The sequence below is a fragment of the Postia placenta genome (genome assembly GCF_002117355.1).
Source record: "Postia placenta MAD-698-R-SB12 unplaced genomic scaffold POSPLAscaffold_11, whole genome shotgun sequence".
In the NCBI taxonomy this organism is placed as follows: Eukaryota; Fungi; Basidiomycota; class Agaricomycetes; order Polyporales; family Adustoporiaceae; genus Rhodonia; species Rhodonia placenta.
The window spans coordinates 1,046,579-1,066,376 of record NW_020169842.1 but is presented as its reverse complement, the minus strand read 5'-3'; the positions used below and the strand labels follow the sequence as shown (position 1 = coordinate 1,066,376).

Below are 19,798 nucleotides of genomic sequence, written 5' to 3'. Positions count from 1 at the left end.
ATTCATTCATCAACCTCATGTATATATTTCCTTATTGCGTCGACTTTGAAAATCTCTACTGCGCAACCGGATGACCCGGTCCAGACTAGCAGAGCTTCCGCTTGGCACTGCGATATCTATGTTTGCGTGTGTTTGAGCCTCGGCGCTTGACGCGTCGCGTCGCGCTCGTTTGTCCAGACCCCTCTTCGCCACCGTATCCGCCATGCCAAAACGCAGGGCTGTTTCCATAGTCAGCGACAACGAGGACGTGTCTCGTGAGAGCTCTTCTGTACCCAAGCGCGCACGAACAGATGAAGATAGCGAGCAAAATGTCGAAGTAAATGCACGCCAATCTACCAAGCGCGAAAGGAGCAAAGGCAAGGCGCGTCGACGCGACGAAGAGGAAGCCGAGGAAGAAGATGAAGATGATGACGATAACGTCGGGCAGACGGCTCCGGATGAGGACGAGGAGAAGCAATTCGAAGAAGAGAACGAGGAAGTCATCCGCGAGAGGCTCATGTCGAAGGGTAAGACCCAGGGGGTGAGCGCAGTCCACTACAAGTATTCTACCTAGTTTTATGACGACCTCGTAGGGTATTGCAGAAATGGGTATCATTGAATCAATAGAGATGCATCAATTCATGTGCCACAAGTACTTGACATTCACATTTGGGCCTCAGATCAATTTCATTATCGGTGCGCATTCACCTACAACTAAATCACTTCCACAAACTCAATGTCCGTCTGTCAGGCCATAATGGGAGTAAGTGCCCTCGACGCGCATTTCTAAAGGGTAGTTTCAAATGACTGAGCTAACATCTACGCCAGGTGGTAAGAGTGCCGTCTTGTCAGCACTCACTGTCGCATTGGGTGGCAAGGCGACTTCAACCGGGCGTGGAAATGGTCTGAAATCCTTCATCCGCGAGGGACAAGCGTACGTTAACTCATTTTGTTAGTGTTCACTGACTCATCTCCTGATCAGTGTCTCCGAGGTCACCGTCGTCCTGAAGAACCAAGGCGAGGAAGCGTACCGGCAGAACGAGTATGGTAAAAGCATCGTCATTACCCGTCGCTTCACCAAGGAAGGCGCTTCTTCGTACAAAATTCGGAGCAAGGATGGCAGGGTCATCTCGACGAAGAGGGAGGAGCTGTCCGCTATATGCGATCACATGAACATCCAAGTAGACAACCCGATGAACATTCTCACTCAGGGTGTGTTCATTTGGCTCTTATAACACTTCGCAGTATTAATTCGGTTCTGTCATGCAGATGCTGCAAGGTTTGCACTTCCAGAATAGGGTCTGTCCAAGGCTGACTTGGTTACGTAGACAGTTCTTGAGTGCTTCGCAGCCCGCGGATAAATATAAGGTAGATCATAGCCCCATTTGTCTCTACGTCATTGTCTCACAAAGCCGTGCAGTTTTTCCTCAAAGGTACCCAGTTGAGTCAATTGAGTGAGGAATATCAAACTTGCCTGGAGAACATTGGACAGACGCAAAAGGTCCTCACACGCAAGTCTGAAGCCATTCCCGAGCTTGAGGAAGCTCTTGAGGAGGCCACCAGTCGCTTTCAGGAAGCGCACAAAGCACGCGAGCAGCGTCACAAGGCTGACGAGCTCAAGAAGGAGCTTGCATGGGCGCACGTCGCTGCAAAGGAGAAGGTGCTATCGCCTTACAAACACCGATACTGCGCATATTAACCCAAAGTTGTAGGAAATGCGCGCAAAGATGGAGGAGGTGGCAAAGTTAGAACGGCGCCTCGACAAGATCAAGCAGGATCTTGCGGAAGCTCAGGCGAGCCTGTTGTTTCGCCAAGACTTCTCGTAAATAATGATGGCTTCCTCCAGGAACGCTTTGATAATGCTTCACAACAGGTCGAGGCCTACGAGGCTGATCTCAACGGAATGGGGGAGATTGAGCACCTTCGAGGCGAAAAATCGCGCTTGCAAGACCTAATAAAAGCCAACAAGTCCGAGATTCAAAAGAAGAAGGTTGAAACATACCGCGGTGCTTGCTGTCCTACTCACTGACTGTCATACTTTGCCCTTAGAACGAAGAGAAGTCGATGAACGACAGCTTGACCAAGCTGCGTAAGCAGATCGCCGACTTCGAGGAGAGGATCGCGGCCGAAAAGGCGCGTATCGAGGGTCTCACCAAGGGCAAGCGCGATGAGACGAACCGCAAGCTGGAGAAGGCCCAGTTAGACTATGCCAAGGCCGAAAGTGAACTCGAGGCCCTGCGCGCTGAGAAAGCGCGGGAACTCACGCTGATGCAGGAGATCGAGCAGCAAGGTAGGGCCGCGGAGGCGGAACGTAATAAAGCCAAGGAGCGCGTCGTGCAGACGCAGGAGCAGCTTACGCGGTGCAACGCTCGCGAGAAGAACAAGCTCGCACCATTCGGGAACAATATGGACCAGGTGCTTAAAGAGATCGAGCGGATGAACTGGTTTGGTAATCGGCCAGTGGGGCCGTTTGGCCTGTACGTCAACGTGAGGGACGCAGAGCGGTGGGCACCGTTGATGCGTGTGCAGCTTGGCGGCATGATGAGTGGATTCGCGGTGTCCGACGCGCGGGACCGCATGGCGCTTGACGCGCTGTTGAAGCGCTACGGCAACCAGTGCGTGTATTGCAAGTTGGCATGCACAGTTGTTGTTTATATGTGTTTGCCAGGAACATCAATATCGTCATCGCCGAGGTCGATCTGTTTGACTACAGCCGAGGAGAGCCGCCTGAGGGAATACCTACCGTCCTACGAACTCTCGATGTATGCCACACGCAGTTCTCTATTTGCTCAGAACTTGATACTAACTCTAATCGCGCAGGTGTCCGATGAATACGTTCTGCGTCTCTTGATCAATGCAATGCATATTGAAGGCACCTTGATCGCACCGACACGTAGAGAGGCCGATGAGCTCCTACAGAGAGTAGGGAGGGGCCTTGCTTGGTCCGGGGATCTCTACACTGTCCGCCGTTACCCGTATGCTTCCATGACAGTTCCCCGTGTCCCACTGCTCAATTATCGACCAGGGAGGGAGGTGGTTCATCCAATCCCTTGCAGCCCCTTAGGCAGGGTGACCCTCGTCAGCAACTCTTTACGGGTGGTGACATTGCTGGTGAGAAGAGGTGCGTATGTGATTTGTTCATGATGGCCACAATCGCCAATCGAGGACGCGTAGGCGCTGGGAGCAGGAAGTTGCAGCCGCCGAACGCGAGCTCGTCGACTGGTCAGAGAAGATTAACGGTCTACGTGCGCAATACCAGCAACTCAAGCAAGAAGTTCAGGCCCTTTCCGTATGCAAATTCCGGTTCTGACGTATGTCCACGTTTGTTGATTAATACTTGTGCAGAGCCGAGAAAGCCGTCTCGATAGACAAGTTAAGGAACTCAAGGCACTCCGTGATACTTTGGTCCTTGAATCCAACGAGGATACCCCGAGCTCGGTACAGTTGCTTGAGCAAGCGAAAGCGGTATGTCGGAGTACTTTCATGCTGTGATCAATGTTGACACTTCTATATTGCTCAGGACCTAGAAGCAGACAAAGACGCTACTATTGCTCAGTTCAAGGTGCTTGAACAGCGGATAGCGGAATTAAACGCACTTCAGCGACCGCTCGTTGAGAAGTCCGAGAAGATCAGGAAACAGATTCAAGACTTTGAGGGAGAGCGCAGCAGGATCACTGTATGTTACACAACTGCTTGGTACGTCTCTCTTCGCTAACGTGGTAGCTTTGCTGCAGAAACAAATAGAGGACGCGGTCTCGGTCCGCTTGCTCGCTCAACGGAGTAAGCAATACTATCTCGAGAAGCTACAAAATGAGGAGAACGCTGTCAAGATTGCCCAAGAAGCCGCGGACAACCTGCAGACGGAATTTGAGGTAATTTGTTTCGAGTCTCCTAGCTGTGTAAGTACTGAAGACATCGATGATAGTCATGGACGGAGAAGGCTGAGCAGTATTGTGAGCGCTTCCCGAACCCGCGCGATGCGGACGAAGTACAGCGCAACCTAGAGGCTGTGCAAACGGCCCTGAAAGAGAGAGAAAAGAGGCTAGTTGCGAATTGATATCACGAGTTATGGTCGCTTACATAATTCCAGACATGGTGCATCTGTGGAAGAGATGACAATTGAAGTCAACAAGAAGAAGGCTGCACTAGAGACCGCTAAGAAAGAGCTCAAGAACATGTTAGCGTTGAACAGGGTATGCATCCTATACTCAGTGCGATATAATCGTTGTTCAGCTCTTCCGCAACAGGCCCTGAAGAAGTCTGTCAAAGTTCGCTTGACTAAATGGCACGACTTCCGTCGGCACATTGCTCTCCGATGCAAGGTCTATTTTTCCTACCACCTTTCGAACCGTGGGTACTACGGAAAGGTCATATTCAACCACGTCTCAGGGACGTTGCAGCTCAAGGCTGGTCACTATTGTTTCAATGACGTTATAGTATAAGCCAACATCCTCCCTTTTAGGTCCAAACGGATGATCAGATGATGACACAGAACAGCCGCGAGAAGGACCCTCGTTCATTGAGCGGTGGCGAGAAATCTTTCTCCACCATCTGTCTTCTGCTGTCCCTGTGGGAATCCATTGGATGTCCAATCAGATGTCTAGGTGTGTCCTTCGTCCAGTCTCCTGGATATCATGTCTCATCAATTGCAGACGAGTTCGATGTCTTCATGGACGCCGTGAATCGCCGTATTAGTATGAAGATGATGGTAGGTTCACTTTCCTACACGAATATGTTTATTGGGTCCTGACTCGCATTGTTCGCCAGATCGACACGGCAAATGCGTCTGACCGAAAGCAGTATGTTCTCATTACTCCTCAGGACATGACGAACATCAATGTCGGCAACACTGTACGTGTACACCGGATGTCCGATCCCGAGCGCGGGCAGGGTACACTACGATTTAACTGAGCCTGCAAGCCTCCATCGCCTTCACGTTGTAACTTACCTTGTCGCGAAGCAGCTGACGCTTGTGTATTCTTCGTATTGCTAAAATACTTTGCTGTAAAGTTTTTGATATTGTAGAATCAAGCCGCAGATGGCTGGAGGATCGCAGGGCATTTTCCCGCCGAGATCCACTTACTGGCCATCCGCATTTCTGCCCTCGAGGGGAGGAGCTCTCGCTGCCCATAGACCTATGTATGTTACGCCCACAAGTCGCATCGCAATACCGTGGTCATGACGTGCCGCGTCGAGATACGATTCATACCCCAGTGGAAGAAACGGGAGCGTTAAATTTGACATTGTGTACAGACTCATCAACTTATACTATCATCTGTCTGCCACAGACCAAGTGGTTCCGGTTGACTCAGTGACTCGGGCGCATAGGGTGGACACGCGCGCCGTATCAGCGCGCCTTTAGCATTCTGCGTATCTTTCAATTTAGTAATCATGACAAAAGCAATGCCTATTGTCCGTCAAGCTTGCGACGAGGCCTGTGATAAAGTAAGCACACTTTTGCTTACGCGGAGTACTTAGCGCGGGCGGTGCTCATATCTTCCGAGCAGTGGACAACTCCGATATTCTCGGGAGGAAATCGCAATCGCTAGGAAACCAGGCGTAAGCTGCTTGACCATTCAGCGCTCCGCGAATCTCGTATCCAGATTCACAAGGCAGTGGCGGGAGCGAAGGAGAGGAACCAACCGTTCTGCTTGTAAGCACCCAAATGTACATGAAACCCGTCTGGCATCCACAGGCCGGCCACAGTAAATCACCTGCTATAGACAAACTTCTGACTTCTAGTAACTGACGTTGATGGCCGCATGAGGACAGATGTGCATATGATTTCCAGGTGACTTCGCAGACAGACTGGTATCTATATAACGTGGAATCGTTAGGACGTATATGCAAACGTCCTTTGACAATCTCCAACATAGCCTCTGCCTGTACATTCATACATTCGTCACCGCGATGCCAGTAGGTCCCGTCGATGACAAGGGAACATCCCTCTACTTTGAAGACAGCGGTGCGCCGAAAGGCTCTCTCGATTATGTTACCCTTGTACTAGTTCATGGCGCAATGATTCACAGCAGTGCAGTACTCTTCATTCACACAAAGCGACGCGACTAACGATCGGGTCTCCAGCAATATTCCGCAAGTTGAAGCCTTATGCAGCCGCGAATAATCTGCGCCTTGTGCTCCTGAACAAGCGGGCAAGCGCGATCAAGGCGCGCGGGTTCGAGTTCGCCGCGTTCATGCGCTGGTTCATCGAGACCGAGGATATCCCGCCGTTTTCCGAGATCCCGGGCACAAATGATGTGCGTGCAGGCGGGATCGCGATTCCGCGGGTAATCGGCAGACGGTTTCCCTGCTTGCGCACGCCCACGAGCTGCCGGACGAGACTAACACGTTGCTCAACTCCTACTTCCGCAGCTTCGTTGTCTTTGGTACGACCGCTCTTTCACATTCGGGATCTCACGCTGATCATAGTGCGCCTTGTATAGACTGTTCGCAAACCGGCCTTGGTTTCCCACCTCTCCCGGGCTTGTACAGCCCTCTCCGCGATCCGAAAGCTGTGAATGAAGAAACGAAAGAGTTTCCGACATGGGGCGCTATCTATTTCACGCAAGTTATTACCCGGCCCGATGAGGATGCAGACTCTCCGGGCTTCGACGAGATGCTCCCCACGCGCAAACCCGTGCACGAGATGGAAGGGGCCGATCCGCGTTTCATGCCTACTACTCTGCGCATGACGCCAGAGGAACGTGCGGAAGTGACCGACGTTGAGGCGGTGTGGCGCTCACAGAAGCTGATACTCGGCATGGACGTTTCGGTCTTCCGAGAGAATGTTCTGCAAGCCTTTTTCGAGTGCCCTGCGGATGATAATACCGGTGGAGAGATGCTCGTCTGGCCACGAGTGAAAGTACACTCCGTGTGGTGCGACTTGTCGCCAGGAGACGATGTGTATGGCGGTGATATGCTAAAGCAGATAGCGCGCGAGTACCGTGAAAAGGGCAGGGGGCGCAGTGTCGAGGTGCATAGGTTGCAGGAGGCGAATCATTTTGTGAGTCTGCATGTGCTAGCGCGAAATGTTTCTGAGCTGAAGACTCTTTTTCAGGTGCATTGGGACGAGCCTGAGCGAACTACAAAGTTCTTGGCGACAATTATGCAGAATGAACATCTACAAGTGAACAACATGACCTGACTCTTATCCCCAGTCACCTTTCGGCAGATATGTAGCACAACTCATAAACAAACTCTACCTTGCGTAAGTCATGAGCGCATCACACGCGCTGCTCCTCTCCCAGCTTTGCGTCCGAACACTGCGCCGGCTGTCAAGCCGCTCCCACCAGGGTAGTTACCGTAGAAGACCCCACCAACCAGCTCACCCGCGCAAAAGAGTCCCGGGATTGCTTGGCCCGTCTTCTCTGAGATGACAGCAGCAGTATCCGGATCGATCGCCAGTCCCCCAAAAGTGAATGTAATACCACAAGCGACCTTGACTGCGAGGAACGGCGGTTTGTCGAGTGGCAATGCCCAATTAGACTTCGGGAGCTTGAGCGACTCACGTGTGGACTGAGTGGAGAGACCATCCTTCACGGCAGGATCCCATTTCACCGATGGATGCTCCTCATCGAAAGCCGTTACAGTGCGATTGTACGCTGCGACCGTCTCAATGAACGCATCGGCGTCCTCCAAGCCCTTCGCCTGTAGCTTCTCCGCAAGCTCTGTCACGCTCGCCGCCGATACCTTGTCGACGACGTCGTCGCCGTACTCCTCCATGCGCAGCCAGCCGGACGCCCTCGCGTCCCACACCTGGAATGCGTACCCGCCCGGCTGCCTCAGGATTTCGCGCCCGAACTTCGCGTACGTGTAGTTGCGGAAGTCCTGGCCTTCGTCGACGAACCTCCGTCCCTGTGTGTTCAGCATAAGCCCGAGTGGGTACCCGGACTTGGTGAACTGGTTGCTGAGCACGCGATCTCCGCGGTCAGCCGGCGCGTTTGCGTCCCAACAGGTCGAATGGCAGTGCGCGAAGTCCCCTGCCAGCTGCCCGCCGATAGAGTGTGCGAGGCTGAGACCGTCGCCGGTGTTGTAGGGAGTGCCGCGGACCTACAACGTCGACAAATCAAAATTTGCATGCCTGAGTGCACGATCAGTGTAGCGTACCTTCGCTCGTTCCCAGTCTGATCCAAGGTACTTGGCGCGAAGATCAACACTGGACTCAAAGCCTCCGCACGCTAGTACCACGGCAGGCGCAGAGAGCTGCAGCCGTTCGCCATTGCGAATAACTACTACGCCGGAGATATGACCATGGTCGAGTTTCAGTTCGACTGCTGGGGTGTCGTACCACACTGTCACACCGGCTTTCTCCAATGCTTGCTGGTGTGCTGCAATGAGGCCCTTTCCGCCGTCTTCCACACTCAGCACCATACCTCCCCAGAACTTGTGGCGCCCGTTCACAAGGTACGCCTGGCGATGGAAGGAGAATATGAATGGGATATGGACCCGTTCTGCAAGCCAGCCGATCGCGTCTCTTGACCCGTCAACAACGGCTCTGACTATCGTCGGATCTGACTGGTTGTTTCCTAGCCGCATGATGTCCGCGGTAAACTCCTCTGCTGAGTATGGATCCATGTCGGTAGTTGAAGCCACCTCTGCGGTCGCATTGCGCACGATGGGGAGGAGGTCTTGCAAGCCACCATGGACTGTTCGGTGTGCACCTGCAGTGAAGTAGCCGTTGCCACCTACCCACTCTGGAGGTCCCTTCTCGATGACGAGAACGCGTTTGCAGCCTGCATCGATAGCCGATAGTGCAGCACAGCTCCCTGCATGGCCTGAACCAGCCACTATGCAATCAAAAGAAAGGTCCATCAAGCGGCCTTACCAGAGAAGAATACGATGGTTACAGATACCGAAGCCGATAGACAGTGGTCGATTGACTCTCGCAAGTCCTGCGTCTAACGTTCGGGAGACCAGGTAGGCGGCAGCACCCTTGTTCGCCAACCAGCGGGTTGGAATTGAGCCGCGAAATGAGCTAGGAAGACGATTCGGACTTTAGAAACAAGCTGACAGTGAAAATACACTCTAATCTATATGTCGAGTACACAACAACCCAGGTAGACCAGACTAGAATGATTTTGAAGGCGAATTTGAAGAGAAAACCTATTGCCGTTTTCACGAAAGGTGTCGCGCGCGTCAAACACAAACAAATTCTCGCTGAACGACTTCCCACTGAAAACACGAATATCTTGACAACCACTGAGCATATCGTCTTCATTTTGGCTGCGCTAGACTCGCCTCGTCGTCGCGCATGTCCTGGTACCACAATCATTGTGAAAATCCAACATTGAAATTTCGACATCTTCGGCATCCCTCTGAAGCAGAATCGTTCCTGCTCACGAACACGGCATCGGGGATTCGTAAGAAGGGTATCCCTGGATGTGGATAGGTGTTATGGATGGTGTAGTGTGCTAGTGGTATGTCATACACAGCTGCTTGACTTTGTGCCATTCACATTCTTGTGCGTGATTGTTGTGTCTTTCCTTGCTCCTCTGCACATCTCAAACAAAAACCCTCTGTTTGTTTCTACAGGTTGTATCTTGTGTTCGTGCCCCTGCTGACCCCTTCTACCATCCTCTTCTATGACTGTTGCATTTCCCTAGTCTCTCTGGGTTGCAACACATGGATACAGTATGATCGAGTACAAATGACATGCCATGTAGCTGCCACTGTGCTTACAACCACAAGCACTTGGTGTCATCTTTGAAATGGTATTGAGAATGAAATCTATGTTACACATGATGTAGACAGTCAGATCTGGGGTGACGAAGTACTTGCAAGTGTAGGAAGCATGAAAATGATTGGCAGAGCTAGCACAAGGAAGGGAAAGAAAATGAGGCTGTGCTACAAGCAATGCTCATGAAAGGCTAAAATGAGAGTCTTCTTCAGCACCTGAATGGGATGAGACGAAGGAATACCATCTTCATATGAACACAGCTAGGAGCATAGCGAGAACCAGACATAAGAAAGCATGCAGACTTTAGAAACACACCGCAACTGTATCAGGCCATCCACAGCACCTATCCACATCCAGGGATACCCTTCTTACGAATCCCCGATGCCGTGTTCGTGAGCAGGAACGATTCTGCTTCAGAGGGATGCCGAAGATGTCGAAATTTCAATGTTGGATTTTCACAATGATTGTGGTACCAGGACATGCGCGACGACGAGGCGAGTCTAGCGCAGCCAAAATGAAGACGATATGCTCAGTGGTTGTCAAGATATTCGTGTTTTCAGTGGGAAGTCGTTCAGCGAGAATTTGTTTGTGTTTGACGCGCGCGACACCTTTCGTGAAAACAGCAATAACCACGGAAGGAAGGCGCCAGGTCGCGTCAGGACAATGATTTGGGTGGCTTTCTCTTCTACAAATCCCACTCCAGCATTCGTGGATATCTGGCATCCTCTATACACAGCTCCTACACCGGTTATTCATGACCGCTGGCAGGCACCCCGGGCTGGGACCTTTTGAGAATGTTACTGAGACAGGCTGGCGGGCCGGCTGCCCGTCCTCGAGGAAACCAGCTTGTGACTGATCTTAACGCGTCCACCATCTGTTAGAATCTCTCTTGCGCATTGACTCGAAAATCAGAATGTCCTCTTCGCTCCGCCTCGATAAACTCTTCAGTCTCAACGATCGCGTCGCGCTTGTGACGGGCGGCGGCACTGGGATCGGCTGGATGATCGCTGAAGGTCTCGCGGTCAATGGTGCGAAGGTCTACATCACAGGACGCCGCCAGGAGGTACTGGAGACGAAAGCATTGACATTTGCGCAGGAGCATAAAGGGAATGGCTCCATCATACCGTGAGTGATCCGCTTTTGGTGGCGTATGCCTGATGCTCAAACGCGGCACCAGTCTGCCCATGGATGTGACCGATCGTAAGAGTATACTTGCTGGCCAAGAAGTGATTGCTTCCAAGGAGGGAGTGCTCCACATTCTTGTCAACAAGTGAGATCCCACATGCACTACGATCATGAATATAAGCTCTGATCAGTCGATCTAGTGCAGGGCAGACAGGCCCCGTCTCGCCTTTTTTCGAGAATACGCAAGAACCTGAGCACAAGGATACCGAGACACTGGGGCGCGCGCTGTTCAACAACGAGTCGTTCGAGGAATGGGCTGACATGTACAAGATCAACACTTTCTCGGTCTACTTTGTGACCACTGCCTTCCTTGGCTTGCTCGCGAAGGGCAGCGAAGATGTACCGGGGTACACATCCAGTGTTATCAATGTCACGAGCATCAGTGGAATCATCAAACTCGCGCAGAACCATGTCGGTTCCAAGGACTTTCTATTGATTCCGCTCGCTGACTCGGAACGTCTAGTTTGGATACAACAGCGCGAAGGCTGCCGCGTCCCACTTGACAAAGATGCTTGCTACGGAGCTAGCACTGAAGAAGATCCCCGTCCGCGTTTGCAGCGTCGCGCCTGGGGTCTATGAGTCGGAAATGACTTACGACAAGATCACGCCTGATAAAGTGAACGTAGTCGGAAAGGGCGTTGTCCCGGTTCCTGAGAACCGACCTGGCACGTACGTTCACCTCTCGCTGGTTCTAGATTGGTCCATGAAAACCACTCGTTGCGTGTTTGTGGTCGCAGCGCGCAGGAAATTGCGGGCACTGTCATCTACCTAGTGTCGCCCTGTGGGTGCTACACAAACGGCCAGGAAATCGCCGTCGATGGCGGATACACTGCGGTGAACCCATCCGTCCGGTGATGGTTATTCGCGTCCGGAGCATAGAAGGAATCGATACGCAAATAGTCCCTAGTCATGCTAGTCTTGCTTTGTTGTTCGTATTGAAGGTGGGCCTTCCTACAGCCCCGCTGCTGATCCCAACCCGCTGACTAGAAAGGGAATTACAGGGGTTACTTATTTCGCAGCAGACGACTACGTATCCAGGGAGCAAGACGAAAGATGACAAATGTACAGCCAAATATCTATACAAGTACAGAGGTAGCAGAGTCTCCAAAGATGATGCATATGCATAGATCGGACGGCCCAGAAACGAGAGGACACTAGAGACGATAGACCTGTGCACGGCGTTAGTCAGCTTGTCAGACGACACACAAGACGATGCACCGTGATCCGCGTTCACCACAGGTATCGACGAGTAGTCCACCAAGTGTTCATCTCGTCCAGGTACCATTTGGGCTTCTCGGTCACACCCAGTGCGGCGCCATAGCGCTCAATGTCTTCTTGCGAAGGCAGCTTTTGTGTGACGTCATAGTTGGTGAACAGCGACACGATGGTGCACTCGCCATCTCGCATTGCGCCACCGAAATCAAGATCAGGTATTTTGACGCCCAGATCGTTGGCTACTTGCACCATGACAGCGTTGATGGTGTCCAATATGTCGATATCAGGCCACCGAGGATCGCCTTCGTGAAGCCAGTTGGGCGGCTCGGGCTCGCCGTCTGCTTCGTCCTCGTCTTCAAACTCCTTGGGATCGTAAGGGGCTCTAGTTTTTATACAATTGTACTTCCTAGCTAGCTCGATGAAATCTTCTTCATCGGCTACCCAACCGTATCGCAAGACTGGTGGCCGAAGTGAAGCGTGTGAACGGGGTATGAGAGCGCGAGGGAGTGTGTCGAGAGGATCGCTTTTCCGCTCAATGTCCTGCCACAGTATAAGTAGGTGCTACAACGACGTGAAAAAAGGCAGGGACATACGTCCAGGGTTGGTCTTCTCTTCAGTGGCGCATAAGGAAAGACCAGTGATGTGTTCAAGCCAGGAGGGTCCAGCGAGAAGTGATCTATGACGACCCTTTGTGGATTTCTAGCTTTGGATACGGTGGTCACTTCAGATAGTATGATGAGGTATGAGGAGAGCGTATGAGAAGACGTTGATATGAAGAGCAACGAGACGCTTGAAGTTCAACGTTCAACGATCGCGATCGAACATATCGTTGTGGCCGCATCTGATTAGATCTCATTCCGAAGGTGGCTCCGATCGAATGATGAGGGGTACGTTGCATATGGTCGCATACAGTCTTAGAACATTCTCAGTCTCGGTTCATTGTCCGTCATAAAGGCGAGCTTTCCTTAACACAATCTACTAAAATTTCAGTGAGCCACAGAGAGCATCCTTGGCAATAGCGGAGGCCTACATAGCCAAAGGGCAAGACGGAAAGTGATCAATATACAACCGAACATATCGTACAAGTACAGAGATAGCAGAATCTCTAAGGATTATAGGTATGCATAGATCGAGCGACACCAAAACGAGACGAGATAAGCCTGTGCACAAGGTCAGTGTGCTTGCCAGACGACGCACCGTGATCGGCGTTCTCCACAGGTATCGACGAGTAGTCTACCAACAGTTCATCTGGTCCAGGTACCATTTGGGATTCTCTGTCACGCCCCCAGCGCGGTGCCATAGCACTCAATGTCTTCCTATGAAGATGGCATCCATTTAACGTCGTAGTTGGTCTACAGCGACATGGTGGAGCCCTCGCTTTTTTGCATTGCGCCTCCGATCTGAAGACTCGGTAATTCAACGTCAAAATCGACAGCTACGTCCGCTATGAAATGAATCATGGTAAACAAAACGTTTACCAGGCCATCGAGGATCGTCGTAGTTAAGCCAGTCGAGCGGCTCAGGGTCACTGTCCTCCTCGTCAGAGATCTTCTAGGCCTTTGGATTGTAAAGGACTTCTTTGTGTATGCAATTGTACTTTTCAGCTATCTCGAGGAGTTTTTTGCGATCGGCTAGCCAACTGTATGTGTCAACCGACTAACACAGGCGCGAGATCGTTTTCGTACAAGCAACGAAGACGCGTCTGAGTATAACGTCACGCGTAGGCGCCGGGCCACAGGCGCGTCTCGATCGCGATCAGTGATGGGTGCCTTTGATCTTAAAGTTTGAACTCATTGTCAGCTCGAAACTCCAATTCAACCGCATGCACAAGTTCAAGTAGTTCTCTTTGCAGATTTTCTCGACCAATAGTCTTTGAGAGAGGGTTGACTCTAGAGGTGAGTCTAGTGCAGAGTTCAGCCTGACTTGTGTGGGCGCTCCTCATCCTGCTACCTCGACGGATTGATGACTGTCATGTGTCAAACTGACAAGGTTAGCCATGGTATCGCATAATGCATCGCCCGATCTACGAGATACCAATAGCTCTCATATGCCCTTTATAAACATGTGGTCGCTTCATGGTCTCTCGAAGGGCTGATGCAAGAATGACTCACAATTTGGTGCTGCCTGACTATCGTCTTGAATACATGCGCAATACTTATTATTGTGATTTACGTCACGGTGTGCCCATTGTCACTTTTGCTCAGCTTACAGCTGGCCGACAATCTTTGCTTCAGAAGGCCAGTTGTCCAGTCGGCACGTCATCAGGGATGGACCGCGTTGCCCTCGACATCGATGTTTTACATCTTCGTCACGGATTGATTGACGCTCTCAATTGATCGCGTAGGCTCGATATCGGTCGCATCCGTATCTGGCCAAAGCGTTGATACGACCGCCGGACCGCTCATGTGGGTATAGACATCCCATTGTCCCGTGTGTCTTTCGTCTCATCTATGATTTCTGGGACTGCTCTTTGTTAGGGACTGCCCTTAGCCACAGATGATCCGCACCGACAGTTGCCGCACGTTGGGTTGCCTAAAGCAAGCCTGAGCAGTAACGACCCGGCGCAAGTTCGTCTCCGTCGTGAAACGCCTACGTCAAAATTGAGTAGCGGCCAGACAGCCCGATGCATCAACGGAGGCGAACAGTCCGATCACATACAGGACATTGGAATGTTCTGAACGAGCGCACTCCGAGTACACTGGTGCACATGCTGGTCATTCTTGCCGTCCTTTCTCTTGTAACTCCGATCGTTTAAGTTCCCATCAGCGCCCCGCCGGATCATCAGTGTGATCTCAACCGATACTGTATCGTTAGACCTGGCCGAACATGCTTGCGCATAGGCGGACTACTCGTTTCCACGAGAGGTCCATCTGACCGTACACCACGTTGAATAGACCAATCCATATGAGATTGGCCGTCATTTGCGTAGTGATGCGAGCGCTGGTAGCTCTCTACAACCCGTTACAGCAATTCTGCATTAGACGCTGTTTTCCCAAGGTATGGGTATGTTTTCGGACTATCCTGGCCGCGGTGTCTGACAACCCTATTGGTCAGATACCGGCACTTGCGCTCCCTCCGTGTGCGGGCTAATTCTTCCGCACGGACTGTACTATTCACCGGAGCGGCTCACGCCTCGTCGATGTCACCTATTCGGCAATGTCTTGCTCAGGCTCGTCCGATCGAAGCCTAAATCTGGACGAAATCGCTGTTTTGATGACATCAAGGGATCCGGTACATATGATTAGTATGTCTTCAACCGCTGCGCGGGTTCAGAAGACGGCCTGAAGTGTCCTACATCGCAGGCGCACTGCGAGATTGGGAGCCCATGCCATGAAAATTTGCAAAGTCTGGTACATTGGATGGTTCAGAGTCGTGCAGGCCGTTCTTGGTCACAAACTGACAATATTTGCATCAGACGACGCGACAATGTTCTAAAATGGCCTGCCGTTCTTGTGCGGTGCGTTACATGGCTTGGCGATACCCCCGCGACAGTGTGCGCTGAGACTGCTGCCATCCATATGGGAGCAAGTGACCTCTCCTCGATCATCCCACCTACACAGCCTCGACACTTACGCCTTTGCTTTGCAATACCTCCCGCAATGTTCTCGGCAGCTGTGGCGTTTGTGCAGAACTCTTCGCAACCCCTTCGTGGTTAAATGTGTCCCGAATTACGTAATGCACCTTCGGCAATGTAACTCGGCACCCGATTGGCTGCGCCCTCGATCGCCGAGCAGTCCTTGAGCCGGCGGACTCACTGCCGGGGAATATCTTTCTCTCGCAAATATGTGCGCCCTCGATATTTTTGAGCTCTCGGTACCTTGAACCTGGACTTTTCATGCAGGGCATGGCCTCTACGCTCCAATTCCAATCTCAGGGTTGATCTCGCATGCCCGATGTCGTCCTGCGTTTGCAATGCTGGGTCTAGGCCATTTCTGTCCTCACGAGCCGTGGCCCCCGTTCCAATATAAATGGGACGCTCGGGCAGCGGTAGACTTCATCGAGTTCCAGCTCGTATTTTCTCCCTTGATCCTAGTGTCACTTCCGCCTCCCAGCAAGCAATCCACTCTTTTCAAATTACTCACATCATAATCCACCCCTTCACAATGTCACTCCTTGCTGTCTTCTCTGTCGTGCTCTGTGCACTCGCTGCCGTTGTTTCGGCATTCCCCATCGTCATAAACGAGACGGTCCTCGACAAGCGCGTCACCCACACCGGCCGTGTATGTCTATCTTTCTTACTTCAACATGCCTACGGCTATTTAACATACTCTGTACAGGGGACCTACTATGAGGTTGGTCGTGGCGCCTGCGGGTACAACGACGTGGACAGCGACGCCATTGTCGCCATCTCTCATGACATTTACGGCGATGGTGGCAACTGCAACCAGGTAAGCATCCTCTGTCGCCGCCGGCACCTCACATGCTCACCTATGCGTCTGCAGTGGATGCAGATCACGAACCCGAGTACTGGCAAGGTGCAGTACGGCAAGACGCGCGACGAGTGCATGGGCTGCAATGCGACTGCCATTGGTACGTCCCATTCAGTTTGTACACTTCGCCCTACTCGTGTCTTATATCTTATGCAGACATGAGCCCCTCGCTCTTCCAGTCGCTCGGCGTTCCGCTCAGCCAGGGTGTCCAGACGGTCGAGTGGCACTTCATGAGCAAGGACTGGTCGCCGTAAAAGCCTCCTCCCATATCCGCGCCTCGGCCCAGCCGCCTTGCACCACATACGATTCTTCCCGCCGCTTTCGCTCGTTATAACCTCGGCGCTGTTGTATTTATCACGCGGCCTCTGGTTTCGTGCGTATCTATGCTAAGCTGTCTCCCCTAGCACTGTGGCGAAGAGCTCGTGTACCCTAGCGGCTATGTGTAGTGTGCTCTATTGTACCTTCCCTACACTATTGTTCCGTAGTTCTGGGGTGTTGTTCGATGCTGGTACAGTACTAGTCAACCGTCAATAAACATCGTATCATCCTCGCAATAAGTTCGTTGCTCGATATATATTTGTGAGAATTATGGATTAATGATTTGTAAGAAGTTAATCTCAATGTACTGACCGTTTTGAGCCCCGAATGACGTTCAATACGACTTACAGTATGCAAAATGATCCCTGTGTTGAGCAAAATGCAGCTTTTGTCTCGAATAACCACCGTCCACTCCGCTGCAGGCTTGGCAACCAGACCCGACAGGCCTTGGACGTGTGCGCGTTCAGCCAGTGGGAAGGCTCTCAAGACAAAGACAAACAACATGTACCACACTCTGCGCGACATGAGAACTCATTTCCGCAAGGTCGCAGCGAATGCTTCCAGGCAATCACACACGCGTCGACCTATGCGGCAGTGTTATGTGCAGGCAGGAACCGGTTTCATAGACGGCCGTGGGACTGTAGGACGATCGCATCGAGAAACGCTCGCGAGCAGCCACACCATGCATGGAAAGGGCAATTGACAATGACACGACATAACTACATGCCGCGAAGTCGCGGAACGCTATGCAAGGTCCAGATCATTAACGATATGGGTGTGAAGGATGGAAGTACGGTAGCATCGAGCGGCGAATGGACATGAAGCACGGACATGAGGTCACGACAGAAATAAGGTGCTGCAACGGTAGAGCGCTATGAAATGTACAGCCGAGGTAACCCAGGGATTATTATCATTCGCCAAGGTCCTAACATGATAGTAGCGCAGCCAACGCTAACGCAATCCACAGGGTCGACGGATACCCGAAGCTATTTACATGAAGCCATCGGAAGCCATCGAGGAGGATGCGGCACCGGTCGTAACGTTGCCAGAAGTAGTGCCCGATGACAACGATAACGCCGAGCTGAACGGTGCCGGGTCTGCCCCACTATCCGATGCACTCGACGGAGAGTTGGCAAGGATTTCGTAGACTATGGATAGACGCAACGAGGGTAGCAGCCGCAGACGGGCCGACAGGGCTCGACACAGGCGAGCTCGCGGTGACAATTTCGGCTGCCGTAGCTCCGCCTCCAGCGCCGCCAGGCTGTCTTCGCTAGTCTGTAAGAATCACACGCACTCATGTGCGCTATGTCGCAGCACCTTCACAAAAGGTGGGACAGAGATGAGTTTCGCGATGCAGGTCTCGACTGCCCTGACAACATCCATGGTGCCGAGTTATGTGTAGTAAGGTTGGCACGCTCACAGTGGTGTCACAGCTCAGTGGCATGGCAATACCGTCTAAGGAGTATACCAAAGTGCGGAGAGTAATACCAGGACAGAACCTCAGTAGCCAGCGTCGGACGAGCGCGTCGCGCTGTATGACAAGCATACCTGGTCATTCTTCTTCCACCGAGTTCGAGTATACAATCGTCCGGCCAGCTCTGTTGTGCTCTGGGTCCGTCCGATTTGGTCAAAGCTCGGAGATATTCAACACAGAGGCAGGTCGAGAGCCGGCACTGCAACTTACAGAGATCTTGCCGACCGACGACGGGTTCTGTGTGGTTGTGATAGTTGCTGCTTACCCACAGATGAGGTGACCGAAGATCTGCAGGATAATATAGACCTTGGTGAATGGTCGGAGTGTGAGCGTTCATCTGACTGCGCGACGCGTCTCACAGCGTCTCGCACGCGCGCACTGCTGTCTCAACCTGCTCATCCTTCTCACCGCTAGCCCCTGGTCATTCAGAACTACATTACCACATAACTCTCGATCGTGTGCTGATCATTGGCGGCACTATAGCAATACTCAAGCGCACGCAAGTTTGCAAACGCCACCGGTAGAGGCGACATAAAAAGCTCAGACTCAGGCATCTCTGCATTGCCCTCGTCGCTCATCACTTCGGATCTGTCGTTTGTTCGACAGACTTGAGCTCGTGGATGGCTGACGGTCATCGATGTGGAAATCCGCCGACGACTCTGAACGATCTTCTCGGACGCCTGTGCCATCTGCCGACGACCTTGCGAGACCTTCGACTCCCAATTTTCCTACAGCGGAGCTCACCAGCGCGCTGGAAGAGCAGAGTGTCGGAATTGTCAATTTCACTATCGTATCGTCCACTGTGCACAAAGCATCTGCGCGTGTCGCCCTTCTCGAAGGAAACAATGCCATCATCTCGCTGTCTTCTCGCGGATATACAGTACGTGTATGCTATGCCATGTTGCTATTGGTTGCTGATGCCATATGCGCGAAGGCTGGAATGGGGCTTGGGCAGGAACGGCGAGAGGTGCCGGCAGAGATCACCTTAGGGCGCTCGTACGAGAGCATCGAGGACATCCTGACGGTGTTGAGTTCGCACTATGCAGATGCGCGTCGGGACAGATTGTTTGCCAAGCTGCAGGCGCTGCCACCATGATGGATAGTAACTGTCTAGTCCATCTATACTGCTCGGCGAAGAGCGCGATGATATCCTTGACAGCAACTTTGATTCGGGAAATATCAGACTATGGCACGTCATTTAATTGTCCACATGCGTGAGTTACGGTTGTAGCATGAAACCACCTTCCAGGTCCTGCTCTCGGACGCGCTATGTCGCACAGGTGAGTGGTCGGTGCCATGTCTGATTGTCATGAGAAAGATAGCCAGTACATACATAATTAATCTTTTGCAAGCAGAATCCCATGTACTTCAGTTAGGCTTACAAGCCTAGAGCGAATGCATGTGCAGCGCGTGGAGCAATGACGGGCGCACTGCACATATCCACCTCGTGGTTCGCAATCAAGGTGTGCCTTCCTACAACCCTGCTGCTAATCTCAACCTACTGAATGGAAAGTGAACTAC

At 52.1% G+C, this 19,798-nt stretch overlaps 6 protein-coding genes across 6 annotated transcripts; 4 read left to right on the top strand and 2 right to left on the bottom strand.

Moving 5' to 3' along the window:
- Positions 1–202: 202 nt before the first annotated feature.
- POSPLADRAFT_1075406 (hypothetical protein) lies at positions 203–7,123 on the top strand (the record flags this gene model as incomplete). Its single annotated transcript, XM_024482812.1, has 28 exons — positions 203–520; positions 573–675; positions 731–742; positions 808–913; positions 962–1,191; positions 1,249–1,258; positions 1,308–1,347; positions 1,400–1,639; positions 1,692–1,715; positions 1,853–1,969; positions 2,029–2,594; positions 2,648–2,741; positions 2,800–2,954; positions 3,005–3,100; positions 3,154–3,268; positions 3,325–3,444; positions 3,500–3,655; positions 3,714–3,851; positions 3,905–4,020; positions 4,070–4,172; positions 4,227–4,415; positions 4,472–4,583; positions 4,632–4,687; positions 4,747–4,870; positions 6,064–6,236; positions 6,278–6,365; positions 6,423–6,982; positions 7,037–7,123. 28 exons carry the CDS (start codon positions 203–205, stop codon positions 7,121–7,123), a joined length of 4,248 nt encoding a protein of 1,415 aa, XP_024336761.1.
- Positions 7,124–7,191: 68 nt separating this feature from the next.
- On the bottom strand, positions 7,192–8,790 carry POSPLADRAFT_1148947 (hypothetical protein; the record flags this gene model as incomplete). Its single annotated transcript, XM_024486240.1, has 2 exons — positions 7,192–8,028; positions 8,086–8,790. 2 exons carry the CDS (start codon positions 8,788–8,790, stop codon positions 7,192–7,194), a joined length of 1,542 nt encoding a protein of 513 aa, XP_024336760.1.
- Positions 8,791–10,557: 1,767 nt separating this feature from the next.
- On the top strand, positions 10,558–11,726 carry POSPLADRAFT_1067008 (hypothetical protein). Its single transcript, XM_024482134.1, has 5 exons — positions 10,558–10,780; positions 10,833–10,925; positions 10,981–11,251; positions 11,304–11,509; positions 11,578–11,726. Exons 1-5 carry the CDS (start codon positions 10,569–10,571, stop codon positions 11,693–11,695), a joined length of 900 nt encoding a protein of 299 aa, XP_024336759.1. The 5' UTR covers positions 10,558–10,568; the 3' UTR covers positions 11,696–11,726.
- Positions 11,727–11,888: 162 nt separating this feature from the next.
- Positions 11,889–13,319, bottom strand: POSPLADRAFT_1075404 (hypothetical protein; the record flags this gene model as incomplete). Its single annotated transcript, XM_024482811.1, has 4 exons — positions 11,889–12,009; positions 12,059–12,595; positions 12,649–12,776; positions 13,253–13,319. 3 exons carry the CDS (start codon positions 13,317–13,319, stop codon positions 12,071–12,073), a joined length of 720 nt encoding a protein of 239 aa, XP_024336758.1. The 3' UTR covers positions 11,889–12,009; positions 12,059–12,070.
- A 2,839-nt stretch (positions 13,320–16,158) lies between these two features.
- POSPLADRAFT_1149110 (hypothetical protein) lies at positions 16,159–16,739 on the top strand (the record flags this gene model as incomplete). Its single annotated transcript, XM_024486266.1, has 4 exons — positions 16,159–16,275; positions 16,333–16,443; positions 16,498–16,585; positions 16,642–16,739. 4 exons carry the CDS (start codon positions 16,159–16,161, stop codon positions 16,737–16,739), a joined length of 414 nt encoding a protein of 137 aa, XP_024336757.1.
- A 1,874-nt stretch (positions 16,740–18,613) lies between these two features.
- POSPLADRAFT_1075403 (hypothetical protein) lies at positions 18,614–19,473 on the top strand. Its single transcript, XM_024482810.1, has 2 exons — positions 18,614–19,157; positions 19,212–19,473. The coding sequence occupies exons 1-2, from the start codon at positions 18,915–18,917 to the stop codon at positions 19,371–19,373; spliced, it is 405 nt and encodes a 134-aa protein (XP_024336756.1). The 5' UTR covers positions 18,614–18,914; the 3' UTR covers positions 19,374–19,473.
- Positions 19,474–19,798: the final 325 nt, after the last annotated feature.

Coding starts and splice junctions, on each gene's coding strand:
- POSPLADRAFT_1067008 (XM_024482134.1), top strand. CDS start 10,569: ATGTCCTCTTCGCTCCGCCTCGATAAACTCTTCAGTCTCAACGATCGC. Junction 10,781..10,832: donor GGGAATGGCTCCATCATACC/GTGAGTGATCCG, acceptor ACGCGGCACCAG/TCTGCCCATGGATGTGACCG. Junction 11,510..11,577: donor CCTGAGAACCGACCTGGCAC/GTACGTTCACCT, acceptor TTGTGGTCGCAG/CGCGCAGGAAATTGCGGGCA.
- POSPLADRAFT_1075403 (XM_024482810.1), top strand. CDS start 18,915: ATGTGGAAATCCGCCGACGACTCTGAACGATCTTCTCGGACGCCTGTG. Junction 19,158..19,211: donor TGTCTTCTCGCGGATATACA/GTACGTGTATGC, acceptor ATATGCGCGAAG/GCTGGAATGGGGCTTGGGCA.